Source organism: Anopheles arabiensis, chromosome 2, assembly GCF_016920715.1.
Source record: "Anopheles arabiensis isolate DONGOLA chromosome 2, AaraD3, whole genome shotgun sequence".
Classification (NCBI taxonomy): domain Eukaryota; kingdom Metazoa; phylum Arthropoda; class Insecta; order Diptera; family Culicidae; genus Anopheles; species Anopheles arabiensis.
The window spans coordinates 44,123,846-44,141,791 of record NC_053517.1 but is presented as its reverse complement, the minus strand read 5'-3'; the positions used below and the strand labels follow the sequence as shown (position 1 = coordinate 44,141,791).

Sequence of the window (17,946 nt, the reverse complement as noted above, 5' to 3'; positions counted from 1 at the left end):
AATAGGAAATGCCCTAAAATCTTACCAACGAACTCATTCTAAACATAAACCGATAAACGACCTTTCAACATTTTATTTTGCAGCAGTGCAAGCGGTGACTCAACTGCTTTTTTGAATCCGCTGTTTTGATCAACACTCTTTTAATGAGAATTTAATGCCGGTACAACAGTACATGCTTGTCGTGTACACGTCACCGTTGAAAACTGTGTTATTTACAGGTCTGCTCAACGAGAACAGAAGAAGAGTGTGACAAAAATTTGCCACAGCATGTCCCCACCCATAATTCGCCAGTCGCATTTGGAGTTACTTAGCACTACAGATGAGTTGCATCATGTTCCGCTGCATTCAGGTTGGTAGTAGCGGAACAGACAGGGAGGAAGAGGGTGCGTGATGCATTTCGCACTTTAGCATGTGTAAATTGTATGGCTGTGTAGGGGTGTGTACTTTTCTCATCGATATCAATCGATAAATGATTCCGATCGTGTAGCACACAGCCAGTCAGTGTGTGAGTGATAGGTGTACGGAGAAAATGGAAGCTGCCTGCTTGCTCATCAGCAATCAGGAACAGTGCGGCCTGTCATACGCTGTTGTGTGTCTCCAGTCTCAGTTTAGCATTGCGTTGCAACGCCATCATCATGCATTCCAAGATTTCTCTTCAGAGTTTTGGTTTGGCAAAAGCGCAACTGCAAGGGGATGCTTTTGCAGCGCTTGGCTGTGTGTAAGATGCGCCGTAAGATGACCATTCTTCACAATGTGTGTGTGTGTGTGTGTGGGGCGACTATTTGGTCGGGAGCTGTTCGGGTTAAAAATAGCTTCAACGATGTTTATATATTTAAATAACATCTGCGTAGTTAGCATGGTGTGCCTCTCTACCTCCCTTTTCGGATTCGGTGGCAATTGAGCGAGGACAGTCGAGCTGGTGGTGGTTGGCGAATGACGACTGGGGCTGAAGGGGGTGGTCGTTTGCTCAGTTTGCTTCTTCTCCGAGCTTGGTTGGGTGTACCGCGTGCCGCGAGAGCTGCCTTTCCGCAGATCATAAAACTCAAACACGATCACCCCGATCCTCAAGAGCCAAGCCAACCGAACGAGCATGTACCACCCGTGTGTGTGTTTTCCGCACGCGCTGGCACCATCTCAAGCCTCTCGCCACCCATCGCGCCCCCCGGAGTGTGGTGCGCGGTTATTGACGTTGCCAGCGACATAAATATTCAACCGGCGAAGAAAGACCAGACGACCCGGCAGACAATGGCCGCCGGTGCTTCTCTGCTGAAGGATTTGTAACAGAACGGATGGAGGGGGTAGGTGGGAGAGTGTAACGCTTGTTTTTGCGCTGCACATTCACACAGGGCACACATACATACACTGCAGTAGTGGATAGCGGAAAATATGAACTAAATTTAATACACCGAATGGTTGTGAAAATCAGCGCAGCAACACTTCGATGTTGTGTTTGTCTTGCGGATTTTCTCCGCGCCTCGTGGTGGTGTTAGGTTTTAGTTTTGTGAGATGCGATCGCTTTTCATTGCATAGAGCTGCATAAGCAGCGGCAAAGGAGGGAAAACGATTGTAAATCAATTTTATTAACAACTATTTATTACATTATTAATTAAGTGACGTATTGTGAAGCCTTTTTCAATAATATGCTTCAAAAGAAGAGCAAATTTTGTTTGCAATTTACCGATTTCCGCAACGTGCGTTACTTTAATGCCGAAATATAAAAAAGGGAATTGCTGCTCTTGTTTTGCTACATCATTTGATGAGTTTCATCACTAAACGCGATAATAACACGCACAATTGATCGTACTTTATTCGCTGTTTAAATGTTATTTTCCTTTTTATCGTGTAACCAACGCCGTCTGTCAAACAACCCACAATAGTATTTGTTGTTTTGATGGTCGAAAATATCGTCGTACATATCCGTCACGCGGAAAATCTGACGAATGCAAAACACATCGGTTTAAAAAAAGTTTTCACTCTCTTGTCTGCCCCCTCATTTTCCCCTCCCAACAGATCAAAAACTGTATTTTACTGCTTCCTAATGCGAAAAACCCCCGCCTTGCAACCAACGTTGTTGCAAACAAAGCCATGACCTTTACGTGCCACCCATCTCTCCATCTCTCTCTCTTTTTCCCTAAAATACTCAAACCGATTTCTTGTTCCGCGCTGCCGCCCGTGTTTATTTCCGTTTTATTTTCCAATCTTTTCGGCCCCAAAATAAACGCACAACAAACGGGTTGCACCAACCAGCGTTGTCTCATTACGGGGAGCCCGGATATTTTTAAGACGCCGCCACCACTGCGCCGCCCTGTTTTGTTGTGTTGTGCGAAATAATAAAATCCGGTCGTTTCATTTACGAAATTGGCTTTGCTGCTGTTGTTTTTTTGTTTTGTTGTTGCTTCCTCGCCAGCCTAAAGAACATCTGATCGCGTAACGTGTGGTGCGTTTGCCGCCGTTTTACTTTAACCAAACCCCCTCTGTCTGTACCTCCCCCCGACACACCCCATACTTTCTGCGGGATGTGTGTGTAGTGCTGAAAGTGTTTTGTTTTTGTGCACGGCTCGATTCACCTGGCAGACCAAGCATATATATTATTTTCATCGCTTCGGTCAAGCCCCAAGCCAGTGGAAAGACTCCGAACGCATTCTGGGTGGCGCATCGTTGTGTAGCGGCAAGCGACGAAAACGGTGCGTCAATTGAGAAGTGGTGGAGCATTTCAGGGCAGAGGAGAGGAGAGGGTAGGTAACAAAAAATGAAAAGTATGCAAAAGTATTTCGCCCGCATCTACTCCCCTCGCCCCACTACTGCTGTTTCTGTTATCGATCTATTCTTAGCTCGAACGCTTCAGGATCGTTGGTGCTGTGTGGTGATGCACGAATGTTTTGTTTTTGTTTTTCGCGAATAAATAGCTCGAGTTATATATTATTGGTTACAAACGGTTGGTGAATTCGTGCAAAATTTGTCTTTCTTTGTCTTGCGACGTGAAAGTATGTTTTTTGTCGCATTGTTCAATCTGCTGGCTCCAGGATATTTCCGGATGGAAGCTGTGGCAAAACAAAGAATATTCTATTATTATCCCCAACATTGTTGCAATTTTGCTAGCAGTGCAAAATAGTTGTCTTTCGCTTTCCGCATAAGTGTAAAAGGTGTCCCCCTCCATGTACACTGTATTTTGTTTAGCTAGCGAATCTTTTCTTTCTTTCTTTTGAGACTAAACGTACCCTTTAACGCATCGTGTGCCCATCGCACGCTATGTGTGTCTGTATCATCGAGTGCTTTTCTGCTGACGCATCTATAAACAATTCCGAAGTCGGGGGACCGTTGGTGGCCCCATTATGAAACACTGAGGACACGAACGAAATCCAACAAGGTCAGCATATTCAAGTGAGACAAAAGAAATGCACATATGTGTCAAGAAGTGTAGGGGATTGCTGCTTTCGTACGTGTCGGAAAATGGAAGGGAAGGGTCGTTGAAGAGCGGTGTAGGTCGAGTGTTGGGGGAATGGTGGAACACATAATGTGTGACTGCCGATATATTCATCACTGTGTTATTTTCGGTTTCAACATCGTTTTTTTTGCTCTCTTTACAAATCAACCGTAACACACAGTAATGCTGTGCTGAGCTGGGGAGTGGTAAACATGGGCTACATTTTGAACCCATAGCAATGGTGCTCTACTATTGGTTAGATTAAATTATTTACCATTGATATTTTCCGCGAACTTTCCTCCTCCTCCCCGACCCCGTTCGTTGATGGCTAATGCTCATATGCTTAGGTAGCTGTGCAATGCGCCCTCAAAGAAATGTGTTATGAGAGTGTTTTTTTGTTGCTACCGTGTTTGTTAATTCGCTTGAATGGCGCACGAGAAGCGAATGGTGAAACCGATAATGCGTTCTAAGCGAAAACGAAAGCAAAAAACGCATGCATTTACTTTTCTTGATCGACTTTTACCGTTGTTTCATTGGTAGTTAGTAGGAAGGAAGGAAAAAAACCAAATCAAATTCAAAGGAAAAAGGTCACTCAAGATTTTTTTTTGCTGTGCAGGTTTATTATCAAAATACGTCTGTGAACTCTTCGTGGAAATGTATTTTAATCTTCAAGTCCAAAAGTTCCAGAACCAATTTAAAGTTCCAACGCAAATTCGAAGCAAAGACTTCTCAAATTGTGCTGGATATTGGATAGCTCAGTCCTGATATGGCATTCATTGTTCATATGATGAAAGTGATGCTTTTATTCTCCTTCATTTTTTGAGGCGAAACAAAATGGATAAAAAATGTACGATTCTGGAAAGCTGGGCAGGTTTTACACATAAAACTTCCCCAAACATTGGTGCTCATATCCCTGGTGGTCGTCTGTGCTGCAAAAGCGTTGGAATTGTGAAGCAAAAATGTAAATGTACGGGGAAGGTAGAACGACTTGTTCTTCTCTCTGCAGTTTTTGTTTTGCGAAATAAATCATCTAATGGCAATGTTAAATGAGGAAATTAATTTTCCCTCCAAAGTACTCGCAAACCGTTTCGGCGTAACAATGTGGATGGATGGATGGACGCAAAAATAAGGAGATAATTATAAATGGTAAAGCAGCTGCTGCTGCTGCTTCACCGTCAGATAGTAGTTTTTGCATTTGGGGATCAAATTGACGAAACCGAATCCTGCGCACGATGTACCGTAAAGGAGTGTACTCAGTTTAAGAAAAAAAATGCATTTACTGTTAAATATTACAAGCATACATTGCACCGTTACGGTTCCGTTAATGCCACTGACAGCGTTTGTGACCACCTAAAAATAAATAAAAAATCGTTATAAATATGTAGCAAAAAACATATTTTTAGTCTTACGCAAAAAGATAAACGTGAAAAATCGGCACAACATTCTTCTCAAAAAGTACAATGTAAAGTATGCTTCTATTGCCGGTCTGCCGCGTCCCGTGATGCCGGCCCACCTGTTCTACAGTGCAATGCAGCCGGGTTTGGGGGGTTTTCTCCTTCTTTAAAGCGTGCCACATTTAATGAGATAAGTCAGGAAAGTTTCCCTTTCCACTCACCGTGTGGAACACTGCACACATCCATGCATCAAACTTTCCTTCTATCCGATTCACGTAATCTTGCTTCCGAGGGCGGTGGTTGGGCGCACCCAGAACAAGGAAAGAAAACAAAAGTTTTTCGCTCAGCGTTGGCGCAACTCCTCACGCGCCCCCTGATGCACTGGGCCCAGGAACGCCAGGAGTTTATCGTTTACCTTCCCAGCATAAACACCACCACCCCACGGTGTGTGGCGCTCTTCTGCCCCGTGCCGCAGTGTGCACAGTTCCTCCGCCAAACACTATTACCATAAAGTTTGTGTTCGTGTTTCTTTCTCCTCTTCTCGTCGTCCCCGACACATTGAAAAACATTGTCACCGTTAGGGGGAGGGACGACCTGTCTCGCCACACACTGCAGCGCAGCATCTTTTTTCAGGCTTTTTCAACTATTTTTTTGTCGCTTGCAGTGAAAAACCTTTCAACGGGAGAAAGGGCGGAAGATGAGCGAAATTGCTCAACAACTTTTGCTCGTACACTTTTCCGAAAAAGAAAAAAAGCTGCTCAATCGATGGCTGGCTGCTGTGCAAGTAGACAATAGAGGGAGGAAACTGTTACTTGTCCCAATCGTGCGGGGGGGAAGTGGAAGCTATATTTTCCCGGAATTCCCGCCGCTGCACCATGAAGCAGCCAACCGGAGACAACTCCGACCACAATGGTCCTAGTGTACGTACAGTGAAAGAAAGCGGAGAGTGTAAGAGGGGCTGTGTTGGACCAAAAAGGGTGAAAGTGTGTGGCCGATGTTGTTGTTGTAGACTTACATAACTTTTGCCCGGGCGAAACTTGCTACTAATGTGTGCTGAGCGGTTAGCATTTTCTTCTATCGCTCCAATTCTACCACAGTTTTGAGCGCTTTCTTTCCTCCTAGCTCAAACTCTGCTACTCACTTCGTTTCTGATTCTGAGCCAGACATACGCTATACCACCAGTACAGTACCAAAGTAGCAAACCGGCAAGGGAAGGATGCTTGAACGCGAAGAGGGTCGAATCGAATGAGTTGAGGTGCGAAAGCAAATTCTGGAAGGAATCAAAGTTTGGCTGTGTGTAAAACTTTTCCCATCCTTCGACGAACAAGCATCGTGTTGGAGGTTTGGCGTGGGCAGTGAGGAAGCAGTTCGAACTAGTTTTGGGAAAATCATGGAAAACTTTTTTCGCCGCCCGACGCAAGGCTTTGACTCTCGGTTTTCCCCTTCCCACTACCAGCCATATCTCTCCCTTTCTACCTCCATTGTGTGTGTACCATTTGCTCGTCGTGCTACTCGCTGTCGAAAGTTTGTCAAGCAAACTTTTTTGGATACAGTTTTTCCTCCCCCTCCCAAAACTCTCCCAATTATGGTTCGGCGCGTGTCGTCGTGTCGTGCTTCCGCTTGCTCAGTTGCACTCCACGAACTGCTTGCCTTGCCATTCGTTCGTTCCTTCGATGCACAATGGTATCCTGAAAGTGTTAAATTCTTGGCAATGGATGTTTCGGATGTGCTGTTGTGATATTAAAGCATAACAACAATAACAAAAAAAAAAGAAAAACTAAAAGAGTGTATAGTGTTTTGCCTTTTTAGTAATCATCCAGGGTCGGATGCCGTTTGGCAATTACGGAATGATGAATGTGAACAACAGTGCAGCGGATGAAAAGTCTGTAAAACTTCTAATGGAGGCGCACGGTGTCTGGTAGCTTAAGATGATGATGGAAAGAAAACAAAAGTGAAATTCTATATCAGAAAAAAACGTTACAAAATGCTAATGGCTTATGATTAACAAAGAAACTGAAATAAATGCGCCTTTAAAAAGTAGAAACTTTGCTCTCGTTGGTAATTAAGCAAAATCCCTTCCACACACCCTCACTTTAAACATTGAAATGAGTAAACTTCTATATTAAAACAACTCTTGGCAGCAAGGAACCTACGACTTCAAAAAATATTCCCTTACTTCTTCCTCTTCTTTTTATTATTATGCTTTGAGTTGCAATGCATAGAAAGGCATCATCATAGCCAAGATTGAAAAAAAGGAGAGCAAAAAACTCAACAACATAGAAAAACACAGGCAAATTAACTGTTAAAGTTTTTCCCTCATGGAAAATAATACTCTTTAACTTTTTTAAGCGAGGAAGAGGGCCTGTGCGTGTGTGGTAACGGGAAATGGTAGCGCCACGGAGCGGCGGAGGGTAAGCCATTAAAAGAGGCGAGGTTTTTACAGCAATAAATATTTACTTGTAATACTCACACACACATACAGCACTTTTTCTCTCTCTCGCTTTCGCTCTTTTCTCTCCAATTTCGAGCTTGAGCGTTCTCAAATTTCTCGCGCCCAGAACCAAGGGGACTTTCACTACACCCCCCACAAAGTGGGCAAGGGGGCGGGTGGTTTGGCAAAGGTAGTGGGAGAAGAAATTCATAAATTTATCCACTAAAACCGTGTACTACCCAAACCTCACCATCCAGTGATGTTGCCGGCTGTGTCTGTTTCCCCGTCGGTATGGCTGACATTGTAAGGAGGGTGGGGGGTTGGGGGTGCACATAAGGGATAAGAGCGCTTGTGTATCGCGTACACGCCCCTCCCCCTTCCCTGTCAGTCTTCCACGTTACAGTGTAGACTTATTTTGTTGTTGGCTCTTCCGTTCCCGCATTTGAGTCGGGAGAGGAGTTTTGGCGGGTGGGGGTGCGTTGGTTGTCCTTCGAAGGTGGCAACCGGATAATGGATTCCAATCGTGCCCCGGCCCAATGGGCTCTGGTAAAGCGGGCGGTGATACTGGCGGCAAATGAATACTGGTGGAACGCACGCCGCCCGACCGGGTGGGGGATGGACATGGATGAGACAGAGGGAAACGAGAACATTCCGGAAGCGGCTGCGCATGTGCAGCATAGCATAAACCGGGCGAAAGAAGAAAAGCATCTGCGGAGCGAGGGAAAGGAAGCTGTCGCCACCCCATCGCCCTACCCATCGCCAAGCTGAAACTACACCCCCCAGGCCCTTGCCATTCGGTTTCTGGCGGACGATCACAGCGATATCGGTGACGCTAGTCTTTTGGCACCGTTAATATGTATATACAATTGAACAAAAATGATTCCTTTTGTCGTTTGCTAATATCATTACCCATTCCTCTCATGCGCAGCCACCGAATGTAGTCGCCGGTCCCTCCGTTGTTTGTGTGGGCAGTCCAGGAGGAAGCGTTGGTAGTGGGTGAGCGGTCGAGATAATTATGTATTGTGCTGTGTGCTTAATGGCTTTTGGATCAGTTACTATCTCACTTACAATTCGTGGCCGGTCTAGGGGAGCGACGATAGCAATGAAAAAAAGCCCAATGCGAGAGACAGAGAGGGAGCAGAGCGGCAGAGAAAGTCATAAAAAAGAAATGGTTGTCGCTAAAGACTTTGTGCCGCGCTGGCTCCATCATCTTCATCTTTAAGAGACCTACTATTGCCGTTTGCAAAGATTTCAACATTAAATAAGAAAAACAACATCGCGATCGATGATGCCTCTTCACCAAGCGTGGCGCCCACCGCAACCCCACCACCCCAGATTTTGAAGGCACAGCAGACAAAGTTTTTCTTCAAAGTTGTTCAGCTGCCGGCGTGGCGTGGTGGTGCTGGTTAGGAGGGTGTGCGTGTGTTTGTGTGGTGCCGCACGATGAAAAGTTTTCTTCGGACTTAAACTTTTCTCACCAAACTTTTGGAGTTTTTGCCGGGTTTCCAGGTTATGGTTTTGATTAAAGAGTAAGGGACGGAAGGAAAGGAAGGAAGGGACGTTGGTGGTGGTGTTGGAGCGCGTGCTGCTGCCCTGTGTTGGGCGGGGGGAAGAAGAACCTTTCTCAATTACCGCGGCGGCTCAACGGAAAGTTAGTTGACGGAAGTTCTTTACAAACTCCCCCCTCTTACCCTATCTCGTCCGCGAATTATTTGGCACTCGTTTTGTCCCACTCTCGCGCACTGTCTTGTTATCTATTGCGCTTAAGCATCCGCGACTGCAGTAGGTTGAAACAATTTCCAAAGCGTGTGTGTGTGTCTATACCAAAGATGAGTAAATTTAGTAGGGTAAGAGGCAAGAAGGAAGAGGCAATGTTTTCTACCAGGCATAGGGTACCGATTAACGCCAATGGAGAGCAAGCGAAAGAGTTATCCCATTTGCAAAGTGGAGGGAGAGAACGATAGGGCTGCGGAAGTATTTGGTCCCGGCAAAAAAGGATCACAACAAACGCTCCCAACCCACCACAACACACACAGCAGCAGCACAACAACTGCAACACCGGAATTTGCCTGTGAGAAGAAAGTTCCAAAAACCCTATCCACGGAATTTTTCCTCCCGTAGATCGCTCGTAGAACGATTGTGGACGGGAAAAGAAAGAGGCGGGAGAGGTTGCGTGCACAATTTCCCATCAAACTTTGCTACCAAAACTTCTGTCCCCGGTTCGGGAACTAAGTTTGCCGACAACTTCTGCTATTCGAGCTGCTGCTGCTGCTGCTGCTGCTGTCGTGTTTGCCGCGCTCCATGCTCCACTGCCGGCGCCAGAGTGCGAGGGCGAGATGAAAGGGATGTTAGTCGGTCGGTGGAAAAGTTCCCGCCGTTCTCTTTTTCCTGCACTCTCTCGCACTCTTTCTCTTTCCCTCCCGGAGGTCAATTGAAGCCGTTGCCGAAAAGTTACTTTTCCTCTAACTTTTCGCCCGGCTTGTGGATGTGAAAGTATTAGTGAAAGCTAGAAATGTATATGTGTGTGTGTCTATGTGTCTTTTTGTTGCTGTGTGTATGCGGACTTTTACCTCCCTCCCCCACTCCCACTGCTGCTGGTGTGTGTGGTCTCTGGGGCGTGGAGGCGAGTACGCAGAGACGAAAAGTTCTAGCAAAGTCATCGTTGACTTTTCATCGTCGCGTCTCTCCACTCCGTTTGTTGCACTGGAGGAAAACTGTTTGTCCCCTCAATATGTTGCGGGCGTTTGTCGAACGCCAAAGAATGAAGCATTATACCGTTGAGCGAAACTGCCGGCTTGCAGGTTGTGCGATATATGTTTTGTGTGCTGCTTGTGTAGGATGGCGCCTCTGCAGCAACGGCAAACGTTCCGTCCCGTTCACGCTTTTATGCTGCTTGTAGCAACAAGAAAAAGAGAAAGATAGAGGTGTGTGTGTGGTGAAGGATAAAAAACACATGGAAATTTCCATCGAAGTCAAAACGGCGCACGCTTCAAACGGGGCGGCAAAGCTGAAAGCAACCTTGGGATGGCAACACTGTTTCCACTGTGGAAAGAGTGCGACGCGATACGCTGTGGGCTTCCTACTTCCCTTGCTAGGCCGGGTGACGCCAACTGGGGCCGGGTTTATTGGAATATGCCGGTAAACTCTTCCGCCTGACGGACTTTAAAAATATCCTCGCCACGAAGCTGCTGCTGCGCTGCGTTGTGCGTTGCGTTACAGCAGGACTCTTGGCTTGGCGTGGAAAACACGTTGTTTCTCGTGAAACTATTACAAAGGCTTCGTTGATGCGGAATGTAATAATATCCTGCAGACAAGTTGGCTGGCTAGGTCAAAGTTATTTTAACAAACTTTATTTGGTAAATATTTAACTAATATATGCCAAATATATTAAATAGTTCATCTACACAATATGAGATAGCAAATGTATTTCAAGCTTACTTCTTATATATTGAAGGACGTATATTATTATTATAATTGTTTATTTATTAATTCACTGATCTTTTTTCATCATTTGATTAATTAGTTATGTGCCATAACGGTTCTACAAACATTTCATAATATTTATTGAATCGTAAGTTTGTGATAACAAGAAAACAAGCGCTTAGATGAGAAGCCAGACTAACGATAAAAAAGATGCCGGAGAAAATATTGATTTGAAATTGGGAAAGAAGTACAGTTTTTCTTCTCTTGCTTTCTTTCTCTACCACTTTGCTAGCTTAAACAGTACAGTGGATGTGGCGCTCAAAACGATGACATTTCGTACGAAACTTCTTTAAACTGCCCAACGCTCCTGTTGGCGGCGCCCCTGGGGGAAAATGTCGGAAAACCTCAGTTTAAAGCTGTTCGTTCTGCTCGTTCGCAAAAGTTGAATGAATCGGTTGGAAGAAACAAGGAAAGAGAACTAGAAAGAGCTAACCGACTAAGCATACACACTCTCATTGTCCCGCTTTCGCTCCTTAGCGCAACGTCAAGGATAATGGTTGCAAAATGATTTTCCATTCTCTGTGTGTGTCGTTGTTATAAGCAGTGGCGCATATCGTCTATGGTTTTTTTCTGGTTCCTGGTAACACTTTTTGCAAAACTCTTATCCTACCCACTTCCATGAACCCCTCACCCCATTGGTACCATTAGTACCACTGGAAGTGTGGAGCAAGTTTCAGCTTTAAGTTTTAACTTCTTTCGGTCGTTCTGTTACAGCGCGGAGATTAAGGCGAGAGCAGCAGTTTTTAGTATGAGATTGTTTCCTTCCGTAAAAGCGAAGGGGCGTATGGGTGGGAAGGGATTGTTGTTATGAAGTTTAATATCTTTAATGTGTATTATATGCGTCGTAGCTTTTACGTTGGAAAGTATTTTCTCACTTTGTACAGAGGATTCAGTAGACGCTGCTGTCCCAGCTTTAAAGATGCTGAAAAATATACTTATTCCACGAGTGGTCGTTGTGTGCCTTAAATTATCTTTCTGTCGATGATGTTGTTGTTTTAATTTTCCTAATTAATACATACAAAAATACCACCCACGGCATTATTATCTTTCCCATTTTTTCTTCCTTTTTACGTTTTCGTAACATGAAAAGCGAAATTAATTAATATGAAACTTAGTTTGGCGAGAGAACGTTCCATCCCCGGTCGCCACCCCCTCGCACGGATTTCATTTGTTTTCGTTTTTGCAAAACTTTTCCACTTGACCGAATAACTCGCTTGATCGAACTTTCGGGAGCAGCGCAAAATCTCTGCACAACATCGTTTGTTTCTTGTTTTTCAATTTTATTAACTATGGAAACAAACTTCTCCCACATCCGTGCAGTTGCCCCTCTCGCCACACACAGACACACACACACACGTCCTCCTCGTACCTTTCGTTTTATTTCTCCACGTGCCAATGGTTTTTCCTGGCTGGTATGCCTCCAACCAGCGACTCATGCGAAAGAAGGCGGAACATGGCGGGCAAATGGATCTAGCAAGGACACGAAGCATCATCTTGCTGTTGCTGCTGCCGCTCTTCTTCCGTCCCGCGGATGCCGCCTTGTGCTGTGTTCGTTGCAACCAACTTGTCGGTGAGGTATTTTGCCTTAAAACGTGGCTACTGCGGCTCGGCACTTCCCTTGCCACCTACTGCTGGGTCTCCTTTTTTGTGTTTGTACACTGGCTCTCCGCACAACGGTTGCCCAAGAACCCGGGAGCTTGTAAATTAATTACATTTTAATTAAAACTTTTCGTTTTATTGTACAATCTCCGCGTCGTGCTGCCCCGCAATTCCCGGGGACTCTCACTACACACTTCTCGCCCTGTGTTCGCCTTCGATTGCACTCTGTACCAACTTGTGCTTTCGATCACCAACCGGGAACTGTGAAGTTTCCTGCCCCTTTCCCTGTTGATTGTTGTGTGTGTGTGTGTGTGTTGTTTCGGCCGCTTGAAGTCGCTACTGTGGTGCTCGTTGGTTTCATAAAACTTTGGAGGCTTTTTTCCTGTGTTAACCTTGTGACTTAGGACTTATTTGTGTTGGGTACGGGCGGGGTGGCAATGTTATCTCTTTCTCACCCGGCCTTTTTCGCCCGGCTCGGGTGCAACTCATCGAAACTTCTTGCCACACACATTAGCGTGGGAAGAGGAAAGTTTCGCCACGCTGCGCCCTAGACATGGCGAAGAAAATATGCTGAAGGGTGGCGTCAAAGAAGAGTTGTGACCTTTTTGTTTGAAAATTGTTTGATTTGTGTTGAAGACACAGAGGGAAGCTATGACAGTTGGGCGGGGGCGGGTGGTGAATTCGAGTGAAGAAATGTACGCTAAAGTGTCCTAATTGTATGACAAGAAATGCGAAAGATTGAAGATAGACAAAGTTACATCCGCTGTGTGGAGGGAAAACTTTGCAAGAAACACGCAAACTCTAGACGTGCAAACGGAGAGGAAAACAAACTTTTCTGTTCGATGTGATGATGGCATTCTACTTTTCTGCAACAACTTTTCCCCTCGCCTTTCTTAGAGAGGCTGGGGCAATGGGCAAATGAGAAAAGTTAGTGATTAAGTTGGCTTTTTTTTGTTCCCTCGCGCTCTCCATGTCTCCTGTTGAGATCGTTACATCAGACACCGTTACTAATAATAGTTATCTTTTTTATCTTTCATTGCAGGTTGTAATTTCTCGTCATCATTCCGTCATTACTGCGCGACAATCGTTAATGCTGCATAAAAAGACACTTTGTTTATTATGAAATGTTTGGAATTAAGTTATTTGTGGGCTTTCGTTGGATGATTGTTTTTTTTTGTTTTCAAGTTCTATTTCTTATTACTATTAAAGAGGAACAGGAATAATAATTAAAATTCGTTCTATCCTTTTTTTTAAACAGTTAAATCAGCAAATGTATATGGTGTTTTATTTCAATATTCGTCCAAAGTGTGCTCAAGAACTTGCGTGGGCTACTACTGTATGATCGGTAGAAAGGTAAAACAGCAACATATAAAATAAACTGTGCATGTGTGTCTGTGTGAGTGCGGGAAAACAGTGTGAAGAGAAGTAGTGTGAGAGTGTGAAAACCACGTGCGCGCTGTGGCGTATACTAATTTCCAGCTACTTGGAGCTTCACATCAAGAACTGCCAGAAATTTGCAAGTCTTGGTTTGTGTGTTGAGTGCTGTGCGGAATCTTAAACAGCAACGCGCGCCTAGTGTGTGAGAGTGTTGGAACAATAAAATTACACAGGAATTAGTTCCTGTGTTGGCGTGAGCGTGTGTGCTGCGTGCGGCTGAACTGATCGGGACAGAAGGAAGGAGCAGGAGCCGGACGTTGATCGGCGATTCTTGGCGAGCTCGGAACACGGAAGTGAAAAACAGACGCACAAACCGAGCCGAACGTTTGGCCGGGAAGAGCGTTGGTTGGAACAACAATGATGCCGAAACGATCACGTCTGGGTGACGTCCGCGGGCCAATTTCGAACGGACCGATGCAATCGCGCCCGCTGGTCGCTCTTCTCGATGGGCGCGACTGTTCGATCGAGATGCCCATACTGAAGGATGTGGCCACGGTTGCATTCTGCGATGCACAGAGCACATCAGAGATTCATGAAAAAGTAAGCCGAAAATCGTGTGCTCTGGCGCGCTGCCCGCGCCTTAACCGTCGTTTTGGTGTGCAGTCGATTAACTTGCTGTTTTCTTTGTCCCATCCTATCAGGTATTAAACGAAGCCGTAGGCGCACTGATGTGGCACACAATCATTCTGACGAAGGAGGATCTGGAAAAGTTCAAAGCCCTCCGGATAATCGTCCGGATTGGAAGCGGAGTCGATAACATTGACGTGAAGGCGGCCGGCGAGCTCGGTATCGCCGTCTGCAATGTGCCCGGCTATGGCGTCGAGGAGGTTGCCGACACGACCATGTGCTTGATCCTGAACCTGTACCGGCGGACCTACTGGTTGGCGAACATGGTGCGAGAAGGCAAGAAATTTACTGGCCCGGAACAGGTGCGAGATGCAGCGCAGGTAGGTGTTTTTGTTTTGGCGGTGAAGTTGGGAGCATCGGCAAACATTGCGAACACTTGCGATAATCGTTTCGTTCGTCCGTTCGATTTCAGGGATGTGCCAGAATACGCGGTGACACACTTGGGTTGGTCGGACTGGGACGCATTGGCAGTGCGGTTGCGCTGCGAGCAAAAGTATTCGGCTTCAATGTGAGCTTCTACGATCCGTACCTGCCCGATGGTATCGAGAAATCGCTCGGACTCAACCGCGTCTACACCCTGCAGGAACTGCTGTTCCACTCCGATTGCGTCTCGTTGCACTGTACATTAAACGAGCATAATCATCATCTTATCAATGAGTTTACGATTAAACAGGTACAGTCTACGGTGAAGAGAATCGCCTAGAAACCCACGTTGGCACGTTGGGGTTTTTGCTGTTGTTGTTATTCTTTCCTTAATAATACCTATTCTTATCTTTTAGATGAGACCCGGTGCATTCCTGGTAAATACGGCACGCGGTGGCCTGGTGGATGACGAGGCGCTTGCCGTCGCACTGAAGCAGGGTCGCATCCGAGCGGCAGCACTAGACGTTCATGAGAATGAGCCATACAATGTATTTCAGGTTTATTCTACTACTTATACTATCTTTTTTCTCTATACACCGTTTGTGTTGATGCTATTGTTTTTGTTAGTCGATTCATGCATTTCGCTTCATTCATTGCATATTACCCTCATTTTCATACCAGATTACGAAAGGGGCAACTCTATTTGCAAGGACAATCAGTCCATTACGTTGTTATTATTGATAGTTAGGAGATCATTGGAGATGTGCGATTCTCAGTTACCTCTACTGTATACACTCATTTAACATTCAGTGGCTTAGAACTAATAATATGAATCACAAATATCCAGAATTGAAAATATCATTCAGTCTTCCACCTTCAAATTCGTTTAAAATTTGTATCGCATATTATGATCGTAGATAAACTTTCTTCATATCTTTTAAGGAATTAAAATGTTATTTGAGAGTTTGCGAGTTTAAGCAAAGCTACTAACCTTACGGCTATCGAGTTACACGGCTTAATATGATCATACGAATATTTAAAATTGTCGAAATTTAATTTAAAAACCAAAAACATCAACATACAATACACAAACGCGCTTTACTAACAATAATTCCGGCTAGGGCATCATTTCTCATTTGCATACTAACACCTCAAAACAAATCCTTTTGATGCGATGGTTACTTACGCCAGATACTTGGTACATGTCATACCAGCAACGCGTAATGGTGAGCCATTGGAATGTTTTTAGTTCCTGGTATAACATAACTCCACTCAAACTTGCATCGTTAGAGGTAACCAAGCATGGAAAGGATTAGCATGGTAGCGAACCACAAAACCACTAATGATTTCTTCTCATTCGCGTATCGCGAGGGTAGAGAATTCATTAGAAAACTTAAAAATTGTTTTTAACGTTTTTTTTGTTGATTTTTTCTCTCTTTTTATACACGTAATGCACACGAAACGGTCACCATTCGAACGATCGATCGTCTGTTACAAATATGAAATATGATCAACGCGGAACTTAAACAATGGCAGGGTGCCCTGAAAGATGCCCCTAACCTGCTCTGTACGCCACACGCTGCCTTCTACAGCGAAGCGGCCACGACGGAACTGCGCGAGATGGCGGCGAGCGAAATCCGACGGGCAATCATTGGCAATATACCGGAGTGTCTCCGGAACTGTGTGAACAAGGAGTACTTCCTGCGTTCCTCGACGGGCGGTGGTGCCGGCGGATACTCAGAAGGTTAGTAGTCACAGGTTGTCCGATTTGTTGTTTGTTGTTTTCTGTTTGTTGTCGTTGTCGTTACGCTGTCTTTACTCCGATACACAATACGAACTCACACTATCTCTCATACTCTATTGCCGATGATATAATATCAGGATCACTCACCCATACATAGAGACACACACATACACACACAAACTCACACATACAGGGACACATTTTTCTGGGGTATTATTTATCCCGGAATCGATCACAATTATCGATCACAGTCATAGCCTTCCCCACAGTCCAACACAATCACATCTATACACACAACCACACAAACATACGCACTTTAAAGTTGCTTATATACTTAACACACCCTCTTGTGTTACCTCACCTTCTTTTTACAATTGAGCAAACTACGACTGAAAATGTTTCAACTGAATTGTGAAACAAGTCGTAGTGTGTGTTTTCTGCTGCGCGCGCGTATCTTTCTTTGAATGTTTCAACTAAAACAAATTGAAAAAAAAACCATGCAACAGAAAAATGATTTAGCATTCTCATACTTCCAATTCGATTCTTCTCGATAAATACCACTTTCATCAACCAACCAACCACGACCACAACCACCACAACAACAACCTAAACTGTTTCCTCAAATGCCAATCCCACCACAGTAAAACGATGATTAACAAAACGATAAGAAAAACTATCGTAGTGATATGTTGTTCATTGTCATGCTTTTAGTTTCTAAACGAATCAAACTTTAACTTTAGCTATGTTTACTAAAAACAAAAAGACAGTACATTATTGAAAACAAAATCTATCTATTTAATTTAAATTAAAAAAAAAACAAAACCCCATATACGCAGAAAAGTGAAATAATAATTTACAAATCAAGAAAAAAACTTATAGCTGGTATAAATGGCGGCTATTATTCAGGTGGATTACAGCAAGCCCATAGTACAACACCGCTCGAGGCACCACACAGTGCAGGATCGCATGCGCCACCCAGCGGCGGCGGTCCCCCGCCACCGCCCGTTGCCGTAATACCGCCTGTTTCCGCTGTTACAGCGCCACCACCACAAGGTATTATACCACCTCCTCCCATTTCCGAAACTACTACTGCAACTGCTGTCCAATATCGACACCACCACCACGACCGCCGGAAACCATTACCTTCAACTTCCCTCATCACTCTCTCTGTCAATCATGCTATCCTAGCTGAGCTAAAATGATGCATAATCAAACAACTGAACTTGTTGATTAATACGACATACGGAGCAGACCTTAATAATGGTCGTAAATTATGCGAGCACAAGAATATATGTTTCATTTCCTTATCAATTTGGATAGGCTCGATGAATGTATTATTCACATTATTGACTCTGCACTCGCTTGCCGTTACCATGTTCAAGGGGTTAATCACTTAACTTCCTTACGCACTCGCAATGATATTGTTTCTCTTATCCCGATAGTA

The 17,946-nt window shown here is 44.7% G+C and overlaps 1 protein-coding gene across 12 annotated transcripts in view; it reads left to right on the top strand.

Moving 5' to 3' along the window:
• LOC120904898 (C-terminal-binding protein) overlaps positions 1-17,946 on the top strand; it is a 45,277-nt gene that overhangs the window by 21,567 nt on the left and 5,764 nt on the right. For 4 of the 12 annotated variants that reach the window (XM_040315407.1, XM_040315497.1, XM_040315591.1 and 1 more), the window contains exons 2-7: positions 13,590-14,308; positions 14,410-14,715; positions 14,808-15,068; positions 15,175-15,315; positions 16,295-16,502; positions 17,382-17,555. In XM_040315407.1, the coding sequence (XP_040171341.1) occupies positions 14,126-14,308; positions 14,410-14,715; positions 14,808-15,068; positions 15,175-15,315; positions 16,295-16,502; positions 17,382-17,555 (1,273 nt within the window). In that variant the 5' untranslated portion in view covers positions 13,590-14,125. The other 8 variants (XM_040316023.1, XM_040315935.1, XM_040316108.1 and 5 more) reach the window with 6 other exon arrangements.